This window comes from Anarhichas minor, unplaced genomic scaffold (assembly GCF_050575085.1).
Source record: "Anarhichas minor isolate MPS153535 unplaced genomic scaffold, ASM5057508v1 ptg000003l, whole genome shotgun sequence".
NCBI classification, from domain to species: domain Eukaryota; kingdom Metazoa; phylum Chordata; class Actinopteri; order Perciformes; family Anarhichadidae; genus Anarhichas; species Anarhichas minor.
Window position 1 is genome coordinate 452,732 of NW_027466449.1, and position 19,961 is coordinate 472,692.

General features: G+C 46.0%; 1 protein-coding gene across 1 annotated transcript in view; it reads right to left on the reverse strand.

Annotated features, from left to right (window-relative positions):
• Window positions 1–19,961, reverse strand: part of agrn (agrin) — a 229,333-nt gene that overhangs the window by 8,752 nt on the left and 200,620 nt on the right. The window contains exons 21-33 of the mRNA XM_076092623.1: window positions 19,732–19,846; window positions 18,106–18,225; window positions 17,506–17,919; window positions 15,860–16,052; window positions 13,934–14,149; window positions 13,130–13,359; window positions 11,426–11,560; window positions 8,590–8,680; window positions 8,160–8,324; window positions 7,838–7,949; window positions 4,028–4,144; window positions 1,454–1,637; window positions 649–736 (exon numbers count right to left, since the gene is read on the reverse strand). Of these exons, the coding sequence (XP_075948738.1) occupies window positions 649–736; window positions 1,454–1,637; window positions 4,028–4,144; window positions 7,838–7,949; window positions 8,160–8,324; window positions 8,590–8,680; window positions 11,426–11,560; window positions 13,130–13,359; window positions 13,934–14,149; window positions 15,860–16,052; window positions 17,506–17,919; window positions 18,106–18,225; window positions 19,732–19,846 (2,180 nt within the window). The remainder of the gene's footprint in view (window positions 1–648; window positions 737–1,453; window positions 1,638–4,027; window positions 4,145–7,837; window positions 7,950–8,159; window positions 8,325–8,589; window positions 8,681–11,425; window positions 11,561–13,129; window positions 13,360–13,933; window positions 14,150–15,859; window positions 16,053–17,505; window positions 17,920–18,105; window positions 18,226–19,731; window positions 19,847–19,961) is intronic.

The window sequence follows — 19,961 nt, forward strand, 5'->3', positions numbered from 1 at the left end:
AGAGCCGTATGCTTGATGTCTTTTTCAGGTTCGTCACACCAACATTTTTTGTTTATGCCAACCTGGAGGCGCACTCTTGCCAACCTTGTAGATCGATGGAAGAGTAAAAATGTCTCATCAGCTGCCTAAAGGGAGAGGACTTTTTTTGTTGTTGTTGTTTCATTTAATGGTTTTTTTTTTGGGGGGTTTGCACCTGGTCCTAAAAAAGCATTTTACACTCACTTTACAGGGCATATCGGATTTATAGAAAACAGTCACACACATATTTAAAATACAGTAAAAAGTTGAATCATCCTGATTGTCCGGGAGCGAGCAGGACACTGCAGAGCGAACTGAGCGTGCTCAGGGCAACACTGTGATTGTTAACCGTCTCGCTAATTAGCCAAATCCTGTCAAAAGCAGGAAGCAGGACTGTCACGGACAGGGTGGGTGGGTGGGAGTGTGGGGGGGGGGGGGGGGAATGAGCTATTAGCCAAGCGCCTACTTCACCCTGAAGCCTTAGCACTGATGATATCATCAACACTGTCATCACGCCTTACCAAGGGAGGAGATGGATAGACAGAGGGGTTATTTGGCTAATAGCTATTGCGATGGGGGTGCTGGATGACGCTGAATAAACGAGCACGTTCCCCTTGTCCTCTCCCTTACCTCTTCGTAACAGCGTTGTGGTACTCGATGAACGTCCGCCCGTCAAAGGCAATGGCCTCGGTCTCTCCGGCGGCCTTCTCGTAGACGGCTGTGAAGGAGAGGGCAGGGTGGGGGGAGGATTTGTTCAGAGGATGAGATCACACCAATCAATAAGACAGAGGGTTCAGTTATCAGAGCTGAGGGCAATGGAGTGTGAGCAAATGGGATAGGCTGGGGAGGTGGTCGTAAGGGGGGGTGATGGTGCGTTTTGTAGTTTTAATTAACGTGAAAGGGACAGCCGGCCACACGCACAAGGTTAATGGCGAAGGCAGCGACTGAGTATGTAAGAAAGATTAGGCTAGAGTGGGTATATGTCTGGCAGGGTGACGGGAAGATGATGAAAGGGATGTGCAACTCCTGAAAAAGAGCATTTCATGAATATTCAATTGACGCGCTTCATCATTTTCACAACCGCCGCCTCAGTTTGAAATCGATACATAAGAACACAAACTGAAAGAGACATCAAAGGTCTCTTATCAAGACTATCACTATTGCCTTGTCACGACACAATGGAAAACAAACGATAAAACAAGAACTAGTAGTTCACCTTCTGTTGAGGCAAGCCAATAGCAAGCAGTGTTACATGTTTCCTCTAGAGTAAGACCAAAAAAGGATGGCGGAGGAAACAGTTATAAGTATTCATTGCAATAACAAACTGTGCTTTAGCATCAAGATCGTCTGTGGCTCTTTGACTTGAAGAAGGAGAAAGACAAATGTAATATGGCTGTAGGGATCGACGATACCAAGAACGACCTGAGATACTCACTGTTCTGACAGCGCTCCCCCCTGAAACCATTGAGGCAGAGGCACTCGTAGGTGTCCAGCATGGGTTTGCAGAGGCCTCCGTTGTGGCAGTGCTCCTGGGAACACGGGTGGTCCTGGAACATGGCTACGTTGCTGGAGCGCAGGGCGTGCTCCTCTCTGAGGATGGGGGTACCCATCAGAATGATCTGGGATGCAGGAAACGCAGGGTTAAAGGGGCATGCCGATGACTTTCCACATACTTTGGGTTAAAGGTCAGCTGATAATGAGGCTACACATACATACAACAAGGCCTGCGTTACAAACTTGAGGCACTGAGGAGTTTGAAAGACGGGGGCATTTATTAGGCAGCAAGGGTCTAACAAAAAAAAATGAAATTGGGAGCTTAGGACATGTCGTATCCAAACCTCTTAAAGGGTGCTTTCTTTGGTACATTTTGGCTCCTGTTCACACTGACCTTTTACAAACAAACCAGGAGGATTAAACATGAAGTTATTCACAGGTTGATTGAACAGTTTTGGTGATTGCGATCTCAGAACCCATCCGACGATGGATAAGCCTCTGGGGGACAAGGGGCCACATTTCTGGGGCTTCGGTGAAGCCAGCAGATATCTGGGCCAAGACTGCCCTTTCCGCTGCTCGTTGTTTACAGTCCGCTTAGCAACTTGAGATGCGAGACTGGAGCTGGAGTTTCGACCGCGACGTGTTCGACCGAATTGTTTCAGTAGCCAGTTTACGAGTTCATTTTAAAACCCATAAAAAGCTAAATCATCGCCAGACGATAGCCGACGGGTTCCAAGATTGCATTTTGGCCAATCCGTTCCGCCTCCTTTGCTCTCCACACGGACTGTGTACCTGCATTCAGCCAAGGCCTGCTCTAAGACTGCAAATGATCCGTATGTTATGATGAATAATGGCTAACGGGTGGATTACTGAGGGATCGCTATCACACACCTTTTAACGGACTCAACGCACTGACAAAGTACACAGATTTGAATACAAGCACATCAGTTTTAACAGCTTTTGACCCAATAATAGGGAAAATATCCGCGTTGACGTGCGTGTTGACTTGCATAAATAGCCAAACAGGTTAGGTGTGAAAGCCCCCTAAAACATACGAAGGACTAAAGGCCGGAATATCTCGGCATTTTTGATATTGTTTTAATTTGTCTCTTGGAAGTGCCTCAACTTTAAGAAAGCAGAAAACTAATTTAATGAAGTACCACTTTAAACACCCAGAGAACCTTGTTCTATCAAATAAATATAGCAACAATTAAAGTTAAAGGTTGAATAAAAGCATCCTCGGGTTTTACCAGGACTGTGTGGGTGTGGTTTGATCAGACTGGATTGACAGTGGCTTCTCAATAATAGCAATTCTCACATTTTGATTCAAATCACTTTTTCCATATGAGCCCTGCCCACCTCAAATTTGTGACAAAAGCAGGGACAAAAATAGAAATGCAGATTTATAAGATGCCAAATACTCAAAAACGGTTCAAACTTGAGCAGAAACTTGCAGGTTCATGTCGGTGTGGCCTCTGCTTCCTCATCTATTGTAAGAACTTGGTTGAGAATATACGTTTTCAGGGCCTTTAATACATGACATACTGTATATAATATAAAGTAACTACATACTCCAGTAAAGCTTACATTATGGTGTAATCAGTATAATCTCATAAATCACAGACCTGTGTTTATGCAATACTCTTGATATTAATTGTTTTTGACCTTTCTTTGGAGGGTTGGCTTCATTATTCTTGTCTTGCTTTTTTTAATCTCTAAGCTCTCTTTCATCGCCTTTGTTGTCAAATTTATCAGATTCATTTTTTCTCACACTTGAAGATGATCATTTCTTACCTCTGCTGGTTGTTGTCCAACGGAAAGAATCAAGATATGGTGCATTGTGTTTTCCACTGAATCATCATCAAACCTAATTATCACCAGGCATACTTTATACACAGATGTTGTTGATTGTGTTGGACACATGACCTGTTTCCACACAGGTAAAGTGTCTCAGAAATCAGGTGTTGATACAACACGCACGCTAAACTGAGAATACATACCGTCTTCCCTCGTAATTAACTATTCCCTACAGGCTGAGGAAGACAAAATGCCACATTTAGCTTTTGATTTGCTCGAAACTGTCAAGGGAAAGTTTGCAGAGGAGAACTAATGACAAGTTTGCACAAACAGTAACATCCTGCCTTTGTTCTGCTGGGTTATTTTTGGCACTGAGAGATGAGCTTTTTACTGAAAAGTGGAGAAAAAATAAATAAAAAATTGGAAGGCTGTCAGGGAAAGATCTGAGAATAGTGAAAGTGGGGGGACTTCAAAATGTGCATTCTATTATTAGTGCATGCTAATCCAAATGAGCAGAGCCACTGCCCGTCACAGTGTGAGCTTGTCATGGAAAATGACTAAATGGGGGTCTGTAGTACTGTACTTAATGACAGCTGGACAGCTAATAGCCGCTACTGAGGGCACAAGGGCCCAGAGTCATTAAAATAACACATAGAATCCACGAGCACAGCGAATGACACAATTCTCCTTCAAGAAATAGAGGCGTGTCAACATTTACCTCTTGGATTGTTCCCTTGAAGCCATCCGTGAGTGCAGCCACTCGTGCTAGTCGGCTGTAATCGGGAGCTCCGCCAACAAAAAGAGACTCTTTCAGGTTAAGATCTACGTGCAGGTTCTGATGAGACAGGACACAAAGAGGTATGGTGAGGTGGTGCTGTGCAAACTCAGGGGGGGGGGGATATAAGCCCCACATATATCTTTAGAAACGCCCAATTGAATCTCTTCTGTACCCCGTCTCCGATTCCTCTCAGGGTTTCTTCTATTCAGGACGTAATGGTTTAGAGTTTTACTTTAGTCGGTGGAGCAATGTGTTTGTGTCCGGGGAGCGTGAAATAAGTTGTATCCCTTTAGTCGAGACGTAAAGAGTGAGATTCATAAAACACATTTGCAGACATGTCGCAGTCATATAGATCGTCCCAAAAAAAAAACCGAGGAGTTATCCAGATTGTAGCCGGCAGACACTTTAACTGCACTTCCTCGCCTTCCTTCCACGTCAATACACTTGATACATTACAACGTAATTGATTTCAATGTCTCTCAGAGAGAGTGGTCAATTATCCTCGATCTGAGAGACATAAAACGAGACTACAAAGGGAAATCAGCAGCGGGCTGGACTTGAGATATGGACGCTTCTTAACAGACATCTCTAATGAATGGCTGATCATAAGCACCGACCTTTCAAACGCTTGAGTGTGGAGACACATTAATTGCAATTCATTTGCGCTGCAGATGGCTATGAAATTCGATTCCGTCCACCGAACCTTTGGGACAATTGCTTTGCATTAGCAAGGTGCCGCTTCTCCCATTTTCGCAAAGGAAGAGGCGGCCCACTTCAGAAGGAAGGAATTAATGATCTTTATTTTATGTAGAGCAGTAATTGCCAGAGGGCTAAAGTGGAGTTAATTGCTGGAAAAATGATGGAAAGGGCCAAATAAACAGGCTTTGTGAAGGCAGGCTGGCACCGGGCTCGGCTGTTATTTAGGATGGGATTTGGAGTGCAGGAGGCAGCGGTGCTTGGCTGAAGCCTGGGACTGTGTCACTGCACCTTGAGCCACTTCCAACAGAGACATGGCGTGGGACCTTGGCCAAAGCCGCATGGACCCAGCGGACGTGGCTGGCGCCTTTCGGGCTCAGCCGAAAAAAGTTGTAGTTGATTGCGGGGCAGAGTCGGCCACCCCAGGCTCTCTGTGCAGGCCTCACTGCTGTGCAGGTAAACGTTACAGATGCATACGGAACACGGTCCCCTGGTGAGCTTGTTTGAGATGTTACACCTTTGTAATGTGCTAGAATTTGAGCACACGCTACCTACGTAAAGTTACTTTTTTAGGACTTTAATGTGAAATAACATGCAATGAAATGTTCTGCTTCGCCTCACACAGGTAATAGACTGCACCTGGTGAACGAGGACAGCTGGTTCCATGGAGGGACTGTCGCACGGGTGATGTTCAGTGAGTGGTGCTTGTGTTGTTATGGGCAAGTGAGTGAGTGAGTGAGTGAGAGAGTGAGTGAGAGTGTGAAAGAGTGAAAGAGTGAGCGACTTCATGAAATTATGGAGGGACTGTTCCTGTTTGCAGAAGAAGTGAGAGCAGATGGCAAAAGAACAGCTCGGCTTGGCTTGGCACCTCGCCGTCTCCCACGGTGTATCTTTCTCCCCTTCGCTTGCCTTCACCGTCTTTTTTTCCTCTCACTTTGTTGGACGGCCACGTGGCACTGGCGTGATATCCCCGCCCACGCCAAACTAATGAAGACGGTTCTTTGTTTCTAAAAACAATGGCCGTCACGGAGATGGCAGTCTTCTTTCCCTTCTTCCCTCCCACCTTCTCACCCCCTGCCACCCCCACAGCAGATGGGCCGAGGTGAAAGCCAAACCGCGTTCTTTAAGAGCATCTCTACTTCGGCGCTGTTTGTGTGTGCGTGTGTGTGTGTGTGTGGGCTTTATGAAATGGCTAACAGAACTGGCACCTTTAAAGCTGCCTGCAGCTCTGCAGAAGTACCTTCTTTTTTTTCCCTGGGCTGTTGTTGCATGGAGAGATGGGGGTGAGAGGACAAAGTGAGGGACTCAAATGAAACATGGGCTAAGGTGTGACTGGGACTTGTCTCATTACCTTGCGTGATTTCTTATTTCCAGACAGCACATCATAGAGAAGGAAAGAAAATAGGGAGGAAGAGAGTTATTAGGGGAAGACTAGTAGGTATCTGTGCACAGAGAGGCATGCAGAGAGCTACAGTAGAGCGAGCAAGTGCAAAGGCCCACAAAACACACACACACACACTCTCTCATGCGCACACACACACACACAGGCCACATCTGTGAGAGCATTACACATAGCTGCAGCGTAGCACAGACAAGTGTGTTTAAGCAAGACATGTGAAGACACATTGCACAGGCACCGTGGTGCTACGTACCGCAAATAAAAAGTGTGAGTTTACGCTCTAACAGTGACTACAAATAAGACAGCGAGTCTAGGAAGGCCGTGCACGAAGCAGATGGTGCCATAAAGAAAAGATGAAAAAGAGGAAGAAAAAAAACGTCGCGGATGAGAGACTGTGAGTGGCGCCACTTCACCCGACCTCATTTACAGAGTGCTGCCATTGAAGGACAGGTGCAGTTGATTCTCATTCCTCCCACCCGCACCTATGTGCCTTTGAAAGTATGTGCCTCATCATATTTGCAGGCGAGCCGTCTTTGATATGATGAACACTCCCAGCATGCAATATGTATCCATACATGTGCCTGTGTGTGACCACCTTTGATATGATATAGGCTTCTCTAAGCAAAGCGTACCCTAACCCCCCCCTCATAGTCCTTGAAGCAGGAGTAGGACAGCATTAGCTGAGAGCCACGTTGGAAGGGATCTCTGCATTGAGCTCCATAACTAGTCTCAGCTCATCTCTTGAGCTAGTCCCCCCCCCCCAACATCGCTTTTCCCTTGCTCTCTTTTTTTAATAAGATTTTCTGCCGCCTCTGTTGCTGGAGTAAAACACAATTACCATACAGACGAGGCCGGGGGTAGGACAGAGCAGTGAGAGGGAGAAGAGACGGGGGAGAGCGTTGCCTCTTATAGTAAGATGCGTTGACAGAGTGCACGTTCATGATCACAAATTACACTGTTTAATATAATTGGATGACTTACGGGCTAATCAAACAATTAGATCGCCTTCATTTGGAAGCATGTACCTGCTTTATTGGTCTAGACGCGGGGCTGAAGAGTTTCATTACGCTCTCCTCGCCTACTGTATCTCCTTTATCTGCCTCCGGCTCCCAAGGCAACACCTCAAAGGCTGAATTCATAAAATTGACTGTATACCAGCAGTAAAAGCTGCTTTCGCTTTGTTCATGCAACACCAAGTTTTATCTCTCCAGTGCGTCAGCAAGCTGAGAAGCAGAGAGATTATTATAATTTTTTTTGTGGACTTACAGGATGTCCAAAATAAGGACAGCTTGTCAAACTGGCCCTCTACATCTGGAGCTCTCCCTCTTACCTTGACGGATGTCGGGGGTAGGGGGGGGGGGGGGAATAGCAGCATATTTTCAGCAAATCAAGCCAGCAGAACCGCATGGTGGGAAGCGGCGTGAAAAAACCTTACCAAGGGAGGAAAGTTTGCTGATTCAACTGGGCCCGAAGTGGCAAATTAAACCACCAAAAAAAAAAAAAAAAGGAGCACCAAAGCCAGAGGTTGTGGCGATGACGTGACCAGAGCACGCAGATGATGAAACAAATGCAGTTTGTACGCCACAAGCAAGGCTGAGCAGAGAATAGGCCCAAGATAACCACCAGCAGGAGCATGTTAGCTTGCTCTTTCTTACCGGCGCCTCCCCTCGGACAGCGTCCTTCTTGTTCACCATGATCTCTCCTTTGCGGTTGGAGCGCTCCAGGTTGATGGTGTTCCACACGTTCAGCTGGATCACTTCCTTACTCCTGAATTACACACACACACACACACACAAACAGACAGACACCCGGGTGAGTCATCTATTAGCATGTTCGCATGTCATTTCATAGGATTATCGCACCCCAAATATCTTTGTCCCGCCTTGTTCTTATTTTCTGTTTAAAATCTATTTGATGTATTTATTTTTCCCGAGTTGTGTGAGTTAGACCCTCTTAAGGCTCTGAGGCGATGCTAACCTGATGGTAGCGGGTCCCTTCCCCAGGTCATAGCGGAACTCCAGGATGCCATCGTTGAGGGACAGAGAGATGAAGTCTCCTTTCCCGTCCGATTTTTGGCCGTTGTAGAAGATCAAACCGTTGGAGTCATTGGCCATGAGAATCACCGTCATGCTGACCTTTTGACTGCAGGAACAGCACAAGCAAACACAGAGTTACACTACTACACCTACCCGAAGACTGCTGGATTTTGGTGCACTGTTACTCTGTTTGTATGGAAATTAGTTAGAGATACTACTGTATACATTCTACGTGCTATTTGAGTTCAGGCTTAAAGAAAGCAGCTCCTGCCTTAGGCCCAGAACAAGCTTAGTCTATGAAAACTATCCCATGTTTAGTAATACATGCAAGTCTTGACTGTGCGTGTTACAATGTGAGACGTGGGACTTACCGCAGATCTTGCCCGTAGAGATGGAGCCCCTTCAGCTCCAGGTAAGAGTCTCCGTTGAATAGTGGCATGTAAGCCCCGCTCCTCTCAGCCACTGGGAGAAAACAACAACAAAGAGACCATATTCATCCTCAGGTCCCGTTTTTTGTCGCTGACAGAATTGAAATTCAGGGATAGTCGGTGCATCTTTCAGGGACCCGTCAGCGTTATGGAAAGAGATGGATTTGTGTTTTCATAGCCTTTGGGATTAACACTTTCTCGTGACAGAAATTCAAACAAAAACCCTTATGTCAGACTGATTACACAGCCCGCCACAATATAACAACGAACCTTTGCAGACATGTAGAGTTTAACACCACAGCCGGGACCCATGAAATAATGCAGCCATTGTGTTTTGGCAGGCCTTTTTACAGATTTGTGTCTTTGCGATGGGTCTACGTCTGGCTGTCTGGAGTGATTAGGACAGGCACTGTGCCATCCTTCTAACAAGTGGCTTGACATTAAAAATCATTCAAGTGTCACCCGGGGGTATGTATTCATGGTGCAAAAACTACCAGCACTAGACGCTCTCGAACACATAAACACACACAAACACATATCTGTGTAGCCGGCAAGAAAGCTTTAATTCGTAATTGGCTGGGATTAGCTGAGCCGAGTCAGGATGGGGAAGGCAGACGGAGATGAGAAAGCTAATTAGCTATTGTGCAGAAGACTGCTAATGATGATGGCACGCACCATGGAGGAGTGGGGAAAAATAGTCTTGCATACGCAACAAGGATTCACGCAGTAAACTGAACTCTATTAGAGTAACAGAGCTGCTCATGATGTAGTTTCCTATTGAGCAGTGTGGTGGGTTCTTTTCTCTGTTATTTCACCCTGTGTTCAAAGCCAAAGCGCCACGATCAATAAGTTACCAGATGTCCAGGCATCGGATTGAATCGAGCCACCACACGAAAAAAAACACATGACGCACGGGGAGTCGAGCTTGACGACTCAAGAAAAGTTGAACTTTTCACAGTTTTCCTTTGCTAAAATGTAGCAGAAATAAATCAGGTTGACCGTAGGCGCTGATGTCATTTTGTTTATATTTGACAATCGCTGCCTAATTAGTACTTGCGATAAAACCCATCAAAACAACAATCAGAAAAGCCAAGAACAAAGCAGTGAAAATGCACATTCTAAAAAAACGTTGTTGCTGCAATCAAAGCTCCTGGTCCCGCCCCCAATCAATCAGCTCTCCAACATCATTTCTTGCAGAGTGAATCACTCTCAATTCAATTCAACACGCTTTATTGGCATGAAAGAATGAATGTTACAAGCACATGCCAAGTATTGCCAAAGCGTCAGATTATAAAGATAAAGGTATAATTCATGAAAATGGCAGAAAGCAATTAACCCTTGACACGTGTGTGTGTGTGTGTGTGTGTGTGTGTTTGAGAGAGAGAGGGAGAGAGAGAGAGAGAGCTTGTGGAAGTCTGTGTGCTGAAGTTGGTGTGTTTTTGTGTGTTAAAGCTGGTCCCTAGCTTATTGCAGCTAAGGAGCTAAATGTAAACCATGTTGAAATTCAAAGTCCCCGCCCCCCCATCAGTCCAAGTGATCCTGCTTTCATCACTAATATGTAATGATTTACACTATCACAGGGTAAAAGCACCGAGCAAAAAAATAGGGCATGCAATGCAATCGGAGCACCCTTGAGAAAAGTCCTTGATGATGAATATTACAGCAGCGAGATGCACTGACGAACGCCGGCAGGATTGAAATGGAAACCATAGCTCAACTGAAAGTGCGCTCACACACTTAATATTACGGCCAATTCACCTTCAAGCATCCGATGAGTGGGCTGTAAGATACCCGCCTTTTCAACTGTTCCCAGTGCAGCCCTCAGAGGGTACGTCCGCCTTATCTCCGAGCTCCTGTCTGGGGCTGACACTCTGGCTGAGTGACGCTCCCATTAATCACCGCGGGCAGGGAGGACTGATGCGATTAGTCATCTCATTGATTCCAGTGGAAAAAATAGCCTTTTAGGAACGGGAGACGCTCTCGCTCACACGGCATTGATTTTGGTTCACCTCAATTTATTTTAATCACCTGCTAACTGGGACTCGGGTCTTGGAAGGAGGCTGTTCCCATCTGGTTTTTCTGAATTCCCAAAGGGGGTGCGAGGCTGCGTGTTTCTCTTTTGTTAGCAATGTGCATGTGCAGAGCGTATCGGCTTTCAGTCACAGATGCAGACAGAAACTTCTGCAAACATTCATGACAACATCTACAAAGCAAAGGGAGGGTTAAAAAAATAAAGAAAGAAAGAAAATCATGGGTAGACTTGAGAATGCAACACCGCCATAAATGCTAATGATGAACTTCAAAAGCAGCTGAGCCGTGCTCTGGTCTTTTCCCCAACCGCGGCCCGGTTCTGCCATGTGGAGCTAAGTAGCAAGAAACACGTTTGAACACAACACCTGTGGGCGGATAGGCGGGGAGGGAGGGAGTGGAGGGAGGCTTCGCTGTCGCTTCTCCACTAACAAGCGTAGCCGAGCTGATGTGGTGAAAGGCCCGTCGGGGCCAATCATCTACCTCGGTTCTGCAACCCACCAACCCTCCCAGCCTGAAGGCTCAACCCCCCCGCTCCCCCGCCCACTTCTTTTTACGTTTGATCTCGCTGGTCGATTCTGATTGGATGGAAATGCCACAGGGCGGAAAAAAATAAAGGTAAAAAAGGGGGCAAAAATTGAGGAGGATGGGCTGAGTCTGGAACAAAGCAGTGGTGCTCCTTGACAAGAACCGGAGAGAACAACTGAGGCGGGAAGTAATGGAGTTACACCAGGACATTTAGTCACATTACCTTTCTCGCAGTGCTTCCCTTCACGCCCCATGGGACACTCGCATTTGTAGCCTCCCTCGGGCAGCGCCTGGCACTGGGAGGATGGATGGCACCTGTTGGGCTCGCATGGGTCATGGACGTCAGCACAAGTTGGACCTAGACAGACACACACACACATACACACAAATCCACTGTGAGAAAAAAAAACCCAACGTTTTAAACCAATCTCCCTTTTCTTCCATCTGAGAGGAGGGTGAGACCAAAATAAAGGGGTATGAGGATTTCCTCTGTAATAGAGGTCATTTTCTAATAGGATTTGGAAATATTACACGTCCAGATTAAACAGCGGAGAGCCTCCCCGCCACGCGGCCATGTTTCTAGGCCAACGCCGACTGTGGGGAAGGCTTGCCGGCGTCTGGTGGATGATGGTTTTGCCCTCTGCCACAGCCCTTCTGAATTCACCCGTCATTACTTTAGCAGTCGGAGCCTGTGGTGAGGAGAGCGCTTTAATGAACCCCATCCCCGCTGAGCTCACAGGGCTCCCCCCGTTTTTTTCCTCACTCACTATTTTGAAAGCCAGCTTTTATCCTCCACTCACACTTCTTCCCTACCATGTTTTTACTCTCTTACCTCCCTCATCCCCCCCGACTGTCCTCCCTCTAACTACAAAACTCACCACTCCATTTATTCTCTCTTCTGGCCCCCCTGTGATCTGTCCCTCACCGTGAGATCCACAATCTTGGCCACTTTCTCAACTGACATGATGATACAATTAACTTGAATGTGAGTCCGCAGGCGACGGTCCAATTCTCATTATCGCCATTCATTCTACGCCGTGTTGCCAACACAAATTTGATCACAGCAATGCTTCTCTAGAGCGGAGGGTTATCTCTTGACTTCCTCCCAGGCTTCTCAATAGCAGCACAACATAAAAACACCTCTTGTATAAAAGGCAATGATTACGTAATGTGATCCTTTATCCAGCCACATTTTTAATTCAAGGAAAACGCCTCCTAAAACTTGGCTGGGAGGTCGTTTCCCACCACCAGGCGGCCCCCGTGTGAGTAAAAAAGCATTTACTATTCAAGCATAAAAGTTAACTCCGACAATTAATTTGGTTCTGGGGTGAAACTTTTCTACAGTAAGCTGCCACGCAGCCAGCAAGGGGCACGCTTGGCTAGGCGCTGACGCTGTCTGCTCTTACAGAAGCTAGATTCTCTCTGAGTTGCTTGTTAGTTGGCATCAGCTGGAGGGATGGAAAAAAAAAAGAAAAGGAGGAAGGGATGTGAAAGTAGAGACAGGCCAAAGGCCAATCACTGAGCATTTGGCGGAAGTTTTTAATGTTTCCTGCGCCGCATCAACATTTAATCTCTTGTTTCTGTGTCGGACACACAGATTTGATAGTGTTTACAAAATGACTTCCAGGGCTGCTACTGGGGGCATGAATTTCACTGTCAAATTAGGCTGTCAAGCTTACTTAGGATGTGTGAGTAAGTCATGATCACAGGGACTCCCAGGAGAGAAGGCAGAGTAGAGATATAAATATATTTTTAACAAGGATTCACATTAGAATTGTCATATATTTTACTTAGTTCCCTGCACGTAGATTGGAATAAACCTCTCAAAACTACATGGCTGTCCAAATATCCCAGTACGACCCTCAGGAACTCTGCTGACCTGCACCGCTGCGGTACTGAAGCCTCTACATTTTGTTGGCAACCTTACCCCAGAATCCTTTGCTGCACTTGCAGTGGAACATCTCCGCCTCCTTGACCTGGCACGCGGCGCCGTTCTTGCAGGGATTTGGCTGACAGGGGTTGTTGCCGCATTCGCCAACGCCGCTGCCGTACATGCTGTCGCCCCCGCTCTCCTGCAGGTTGAGCATCCGGTTGTTGACATCCAGCAGGCGGATGCAGCCCACTAGACCCGTGGCCACCGCTGTCCTTTCCCTCACACTGAAGACAAAAAAAAAGGGGAGTGAATGCAAAGTTTGACACAGCCGACAGCTGCAATTATCACACTACTGATAGTCACTTAATAAAAACGAGCTTAGGGTAAAGGAGATGCTATTAGGCTGGCGATCATTTCAAACATTACGATACCAGTGCCAATACCAGCACCCTTAAAGGGATACTGTTACCTGTAGAGTACTTCATTTGATACCATACAAATAGTATGTTTTTTACACAGCTGGGTCTAGAAAGGATGACATCAGGTATCGTTTGACTGAAGATATTCAATACTATTTGGTACTGTGAATAGCATATTCTTACTAATTATTATTGCATATTCAAAACAGACTTTTTTGTTTACCAGGGCTCCCTTGATAGTAAATCTAAATCCACAGAGGTCAGTAAGTAGAGAGTCGGAAGCGGTCAGCAAAATAGACAAAAAGCTGGATTAAAGTACTGGATTCAAAATGAAACGCTGTAGATTAAAAGGTTTCATTGAAGAGAAGCCACAGTTAATGGACTTCCCTGCCCTGCATGTTATCACACACACTGTGTAACTGTAGATAGAAGGCCTTACTCCTGCTTTATGTCCTCGGTCACCCCGCCAATGAACAGGTCGGTGTCGAGGTTGAGGCCGTCCGTGCCTCGTGGGCTCTCGCCCTCGTTGTGTGGCTCGTTGTCCACGCTCAGCATGGCGTTGCGCCGGTTGCGAGTCACCACCAGCTGATGCCAGCGGCCCTGATTGATTTGTACTTTGCTGACCACTGTGCCTGTGCCCGAACCCGTGTTGAACCTGAGAAGAGGAGATGCAAAGCATGTTCGTTCAGTCCAACTTTTTTCCAGCAACCACTTTATACCTGTCGTGCACTTCATTTCAGCTCACAGCACTTAAGGAGGTTGTTTTCCACACGATATTTTTGTTCTCTATCGAGCAGCGCCGAATGACGAGCAGAAATCGGCTCACACTGTTCAACTAGACAAAAAGAGATGGAAGAAAGAAGGTACAGGACTTCCCATTAGGAATTCCGAACTATGTGACTGGAATGAGGCAGTGACTCACTTAAAAAAAGCATCTTCACACCCTCTTTTATCTAATGAGGTTTTGCTGAGAAAAAAGCCGTATCATCACAGAAAAGAGCCGTCGTGTATGTGCTCCCACACATATGGTAGCATTAGCACAACCTGAGAGCAATTATCTGCCACAAATAATTAGTTCTTCTCCCCACGTCTTGGATCTGCAGAGCTGTGGGTGGTAATCTCACAGCTGTATTTCTGGAATTGAGGCGGGGCTCTTTTTCAAAACACAAGTGACTAATGATCTCCTTTGGTTTGCTATTGATTTCCCTCTGAATGGAGAAATCTAACCTGGCCAGGTTGGGGGGGGGGGGGGGGGGGGGGGACAAAAGACCCAAAAGATAAGGGAAGCGGACATTATTTGAAATAGGTCCAAAACAGACGCGGTGCAGAATCTCTAATTAGTCCATTCACGTCTCTCCCGAAGATGCTGCCTGCTTACCCCGAATGATTTTTTTTGTTATGGATACAATTCCACTGCGGGGAAGAGATGAATACGCTTCTGCAGGTTTCTGGCAGGAAAATAGTCCAATTTAAACAGATCTCATGTCCGTCTACTACTAGATGCATATTGTTCAAATCCCGTTACGCGTAGGTCCTAAAGGGGCGCGACATCAATTCAACCTGCCAAAGACAATTAACTAGTCACAAGGAGTGACACTGGTTTTCTGTCTGCAAGTCTTAAACTGAGAATATGGATATTGAATAATGAGGCTGTTTTCCAGGCAGACAGTGTAATACACCATAGAGGTGCATTATGGGATGCATGGGATCCAACGTAAGGTAATTCATCACATTCCTGCAAAAAGAAGTCCTGCTCATTGATTTATTTCCTTTGATAGCCTAATGTCACTTCAGATGTTGTAATTGCAGTGTACATACTGCAAATAAACATAAACAAATGATAGTAAATCTCAGATGGTTGGTGAATCTTTTCTAGACACATGTCTGTAAGTCATTGCCTCCATCTGTAAAGACAAATGTTACACATACCTTAAATCTGTATATATGTGATTAAAAATACAAATGAAATGCCAAATGATGACATCCTGCACATATTTCCGTGCATATGTCCCCACCATCTGTAAATGTGATCATGAGAACAGCTTGTTTGCAAGTTTGAACACATTTCTGCCTTCGTAGTCCTAGTCTGCAAATCTGTCAAGAAGCTTCTGTGTCTTTTTCTTTTTCTTTTTTTTTCCTGGCGGTGGTGTTTTCAACATGTTTACTTGCTGTAATTATTTGCCTCATTATCTTCAGCGTTCCCTATTTGTTTTATTCTTATCTGCGCTCCTCTCTCAGCTGATGACCCTGTTATCGCCCACGGGGATCATTTAAGTTTTCGTCAAATTCTGATGGAACGAAAGCAGCGGAATCAACAGCTGACGAGGTTCGCTGACCCCCCCCCCCACACTCTCACAGCGCTCACCTGAGCTCCACCTTGCCGTTGACCAGAGCCAGGGAGATGAAGTCCTTCTTGCCCGTCTGGCCGTTGTAGAGCAGGAGGCCGGTCATCTCGGATGCTCTGAACTCCATGGCGATGCGGACCGTGTGATAGGCACTCATGGTCGGGAAAGCCAAGTACGACTGACCCCCAAATGACGGGATGAAGTATCTGATCACTGTGGAGGAATGAAGACAACAAGCCAATCCTGTCATTACTACATGATTGGCTTTATTGCGGCATAATAGGCGTTTAATGTGCATAATTAAGCGTGAGCGGAGGTGGGGGTGTGCCACTGGCTCTTGATGGCGGAGAAATAAGCCTCTCTGTCAGTTTATTTCAGGAATGATGTTTTTCTCGAAAACGCTTGTTCGGCTTATCAAAAGGAGAAGGTTGAGAAAGAGGAGGAGGAGGAGCTGATTTGTTCACACACATTCAAGCACTCATGCACACACACACACACACACACACACACACACACACAGAGGAAACCTTTGTTTTTTCTGCAATTATGATCATGATCATCCATTTTCTCCCCCCGGGCTCCTTTTCTCTCCGTCCATCTGTCTTTCTGTCCGTCTCTCTGAGGAGAATGGCAGCTGATGAGCTCCTTCGTTTCTAATGACTTGATTGATCTGGGGGAGGCCGCCGCGCAGTTTTCATGCGTGAGCGTGTGTTGTGCGTGACTTCATTTAGCCACTCGAAGACACACACTGATTCTCACCAGCTAATCCCCATCAAAGCAATTACTGTCAATTATCTTAAGATGCAGCTGCGTGAGGTTGCTCCTCGTCCCCCCAGAAAAATCCCAAAGAAGCGCAAAAGAGTTGTGCTTCTCAAGAAGTTCTCTCTGATTTATGATTTTCTCCGTGGCGCTGATTGGATTGCGGGTTGCCTTTGGTGAGCGGCTCAGCGGTTGCTCACTTCCGAGGTGTCGAACCTGTCGGAATCACTTGAGATGAGCTTGAGGCTTCGTGTTGTGTCTGACTCAATCGCACCGAAACTTCTTTGTTCTCAACTTTTTTTTTGAGAACATCTAGTAGACGCTCCTCTGCGCGGAGCTCTGATTGCTGTTGTCTTGTTGCGCTTTAAACGACCCAATAAATCATCCGTGATGATATAACTCTGCATTTACATATTCCAGCACTAACAGAAAGTCATTACTCACACGGCTACTTAAGGTGTCACTTTGTGAAGCTACAATTAGACAAAACTACGGCCGAACAGAGGAACTGTGTCTTTTTCTTCTTTACGAGAAAAGTTTCATGAAATGAAACATTCTTTTTATATTTGATATATTTTTTTAAGTCATAACGTTGTGTTTCATGCTACTTTATAAATATATTAAAGCACTTACAGAACAGCTAAAAGGCATGATTGGCACAATGGAAAGGGAGTGCCTAAAACCCTCTTAGTTGCTGCAAAATCCCTGTAAAAGTCAGCCCTTTGGTGGTTTCTTTGTAATTTCAAATTTCAATAGTGCATAAAATTACAGTACAAGGAAAGTCTGATCCAGCTTATTTTCTAAGATGCGTTTGAAATAAGCTTGAACCTTGAAACAGTTGAGAGTAATAACACATAAGAGAGATGAAATGCCTCCTAATGTGTGAAGACAATGAAGCAACACTCACCCTTCTCACACACGGAGCCTCCTCGGCCGGCGGGGCACTTGCAGCTGAAGTCGTTGCCGTCGTCCTCGCAGGTGCCCCCGTGGAGGCACGGGTGGGAGCTGCAGGGCTTCTGCGGCTTGTGGTGAAGCCTGCCCCTGACATGAGCCGCGGTGGTTGCCGGATGCGGCGCGGTCGTGGTGATGGCCGCCGCCGTGGTGGTGGTGGTTGGCAGTGGCGTGGTGACCGGCGCGGAGGTGGTGGTGGTACGCCTGCCATTGTAAGGCCTGCGGGTAGTGCCTGGCGGGCGTCGGGTGATGTACAGGGAGGTCGGCGGAGGCCTGGTAGTCGTGGTGGTGGTGCTGGACGTGGTGGTGGGAGCCGCTGTGGTGAATGACGCCGTAGTGGTGGTGGTGAAGAAGGGGATGGAGGCGAGGCCTGTCAACGGAGAACAATAGAAATTAGACAAAGTAAAAGAAGTTAAAGTCTGTTGAGCCTGCAGTCCTGAGATTTTCCTGTTCAACACCCGTGAAACCTTTGATAAATCACCTCATGAATAACTTAAAACCCCCTTTTCATTTTATTAATCCACACACACTCCTGTTAAAACCCATACTGTATTACCATAATTGGTGAAGCGAATATTCTCGTCCTCCGGCTTCTTCACGGCGATGCTGGTCTCTTTAGAGGCCTTCAGCTGTTTCAGCAGGGCTCTTTCGATGTCCTCCACCGTATATCTCGTATCTACAATAAACAAGAGGCACGACCATTCAGGACACGGCCCCCGAGGAGCACTCCAAAGCAAACACGGGACTGTGCCGCTTCGGCGGAGCAATGTCTACATCAGAAAGCCCTGTGTATGACAGGTGGAGGATCTTCAGGGACCACTTGTCCCCCCCACCCGCGCCGCTTTTTTCCAGATGAATCACTCTCATAACGTTCTCTGCAGATGTTCGCTTTACAGGCCATGGAGGAGCGCCGCTCAGCGTTGCCCTGCACGAAGGTTATGAAGGACACTAAACGGCGGTTGTAAAATTAAAAAAGCGGGACAGAGTGGGGAGGGTGGAGTTCTGTTTGGTACAAAAGGAGCTTTAAGACCCAGTTGAGGCTTCAACCATATCATTTTGAACTGAATCCACACACACAAACTACTAATGAGAAATCTGCACGTTCTTAGTGGATTCATTTGTTCTTTTTGATAGTATAAGCTTGTGAATACAACATTAGTGAAGTAAACAAACCTTTAACAGATTAAAGAAAGGACTAACTGCTTATTAATTGTTTTCCAGTGTTTGTCACTGTATTAAAACACCTGCCAATCAATTCAAGAGTAACAGCAGGTTCCATTTCTGTTGTGAATTGTGTCGGGCTGTTGGGCACACTTGTGTTTTTCTCAGTATGTCGAACTGTTCCTTTAAGGGCACAGGACACAAAGAGGCGATGAAACAGAGAACAACAGTCTCACCTTCATGGCCATTTAGGGAGCACTTTTTTTTAACACTCGGGCAAATTGTTGCAAGAGATCAAGTTGGCATTGAGAAGAAATTGAAAATGCCGAGGAAGCACAATCCTATAAATGTTTTTTTTAATAATAGAATAGTTCTTAACCCGCATCCGGATCTGCATCAGAAATAATGTTTTTTTTGGAAAACACTTAGCAATAAATGAATCTTGGCATTTAAATGAGTTTTTGTTGCTGCAGTAGTGCCTTCTGTACCGTGCACCTATACTGTAGGGGCAAAATGCCATTTGAGTGTGCAGCAGCACTCAGGGTGAGGATGTGCAGGTACAATATGATTACAATTGTTTTGGGGAACAAGAGAACTGTATGGAATATTAGAAAAAAGAAGGATCTAAAACCGTGATGCTCTAAATTTAGTGTGCACGTAGTTATATGTATAGGAGGAGTAATAAAAAATGAGGTGCTGGTGCAAGGAATCCAGTAGAACTAATTTTGCCTCTCCACCTTACAGTCCAGGAGTCACGAGTGGAAATGTAAAGTGCTTAAGAAATGGTGAAATGGTGGCTAATTCAGCATAAAAAATAATAATTAGGTCTTCCTTGGCCGGTGGGCTAACTTTCATCCCCATTTCATTTAAATCCAGTCAGATTTCTTTGTAGTTATCTGACTTGCTAAAAGACAAAGGGGAACAAACCATAACTGAACCGCATATAGCTCTCTATTGGCAACTGTACTTCATCATTTTTCAGTTTTTCAAATCTTCTGCTCCCTCTTCAGAGATCTCTCACCTGGCTTGAAGTGGGCCTCCACAAAGGCCAGGATGGAGTTGCTGGGAGCCAGGTTCCGGACACGGACGCTCATAAAGTCTTTGTGCGCCTCCGACTTCCTGAACAACTCATTGAGCTGAAGGAGGGAGAGAGAGAGGGACAGAGAGAGGGAGGAGAGAACGGACAGAGAGAAGAGATGATAAATGAGGCTGGTAATGAGGTCCTCACTATCATAGCAGCGAGTCCATTTC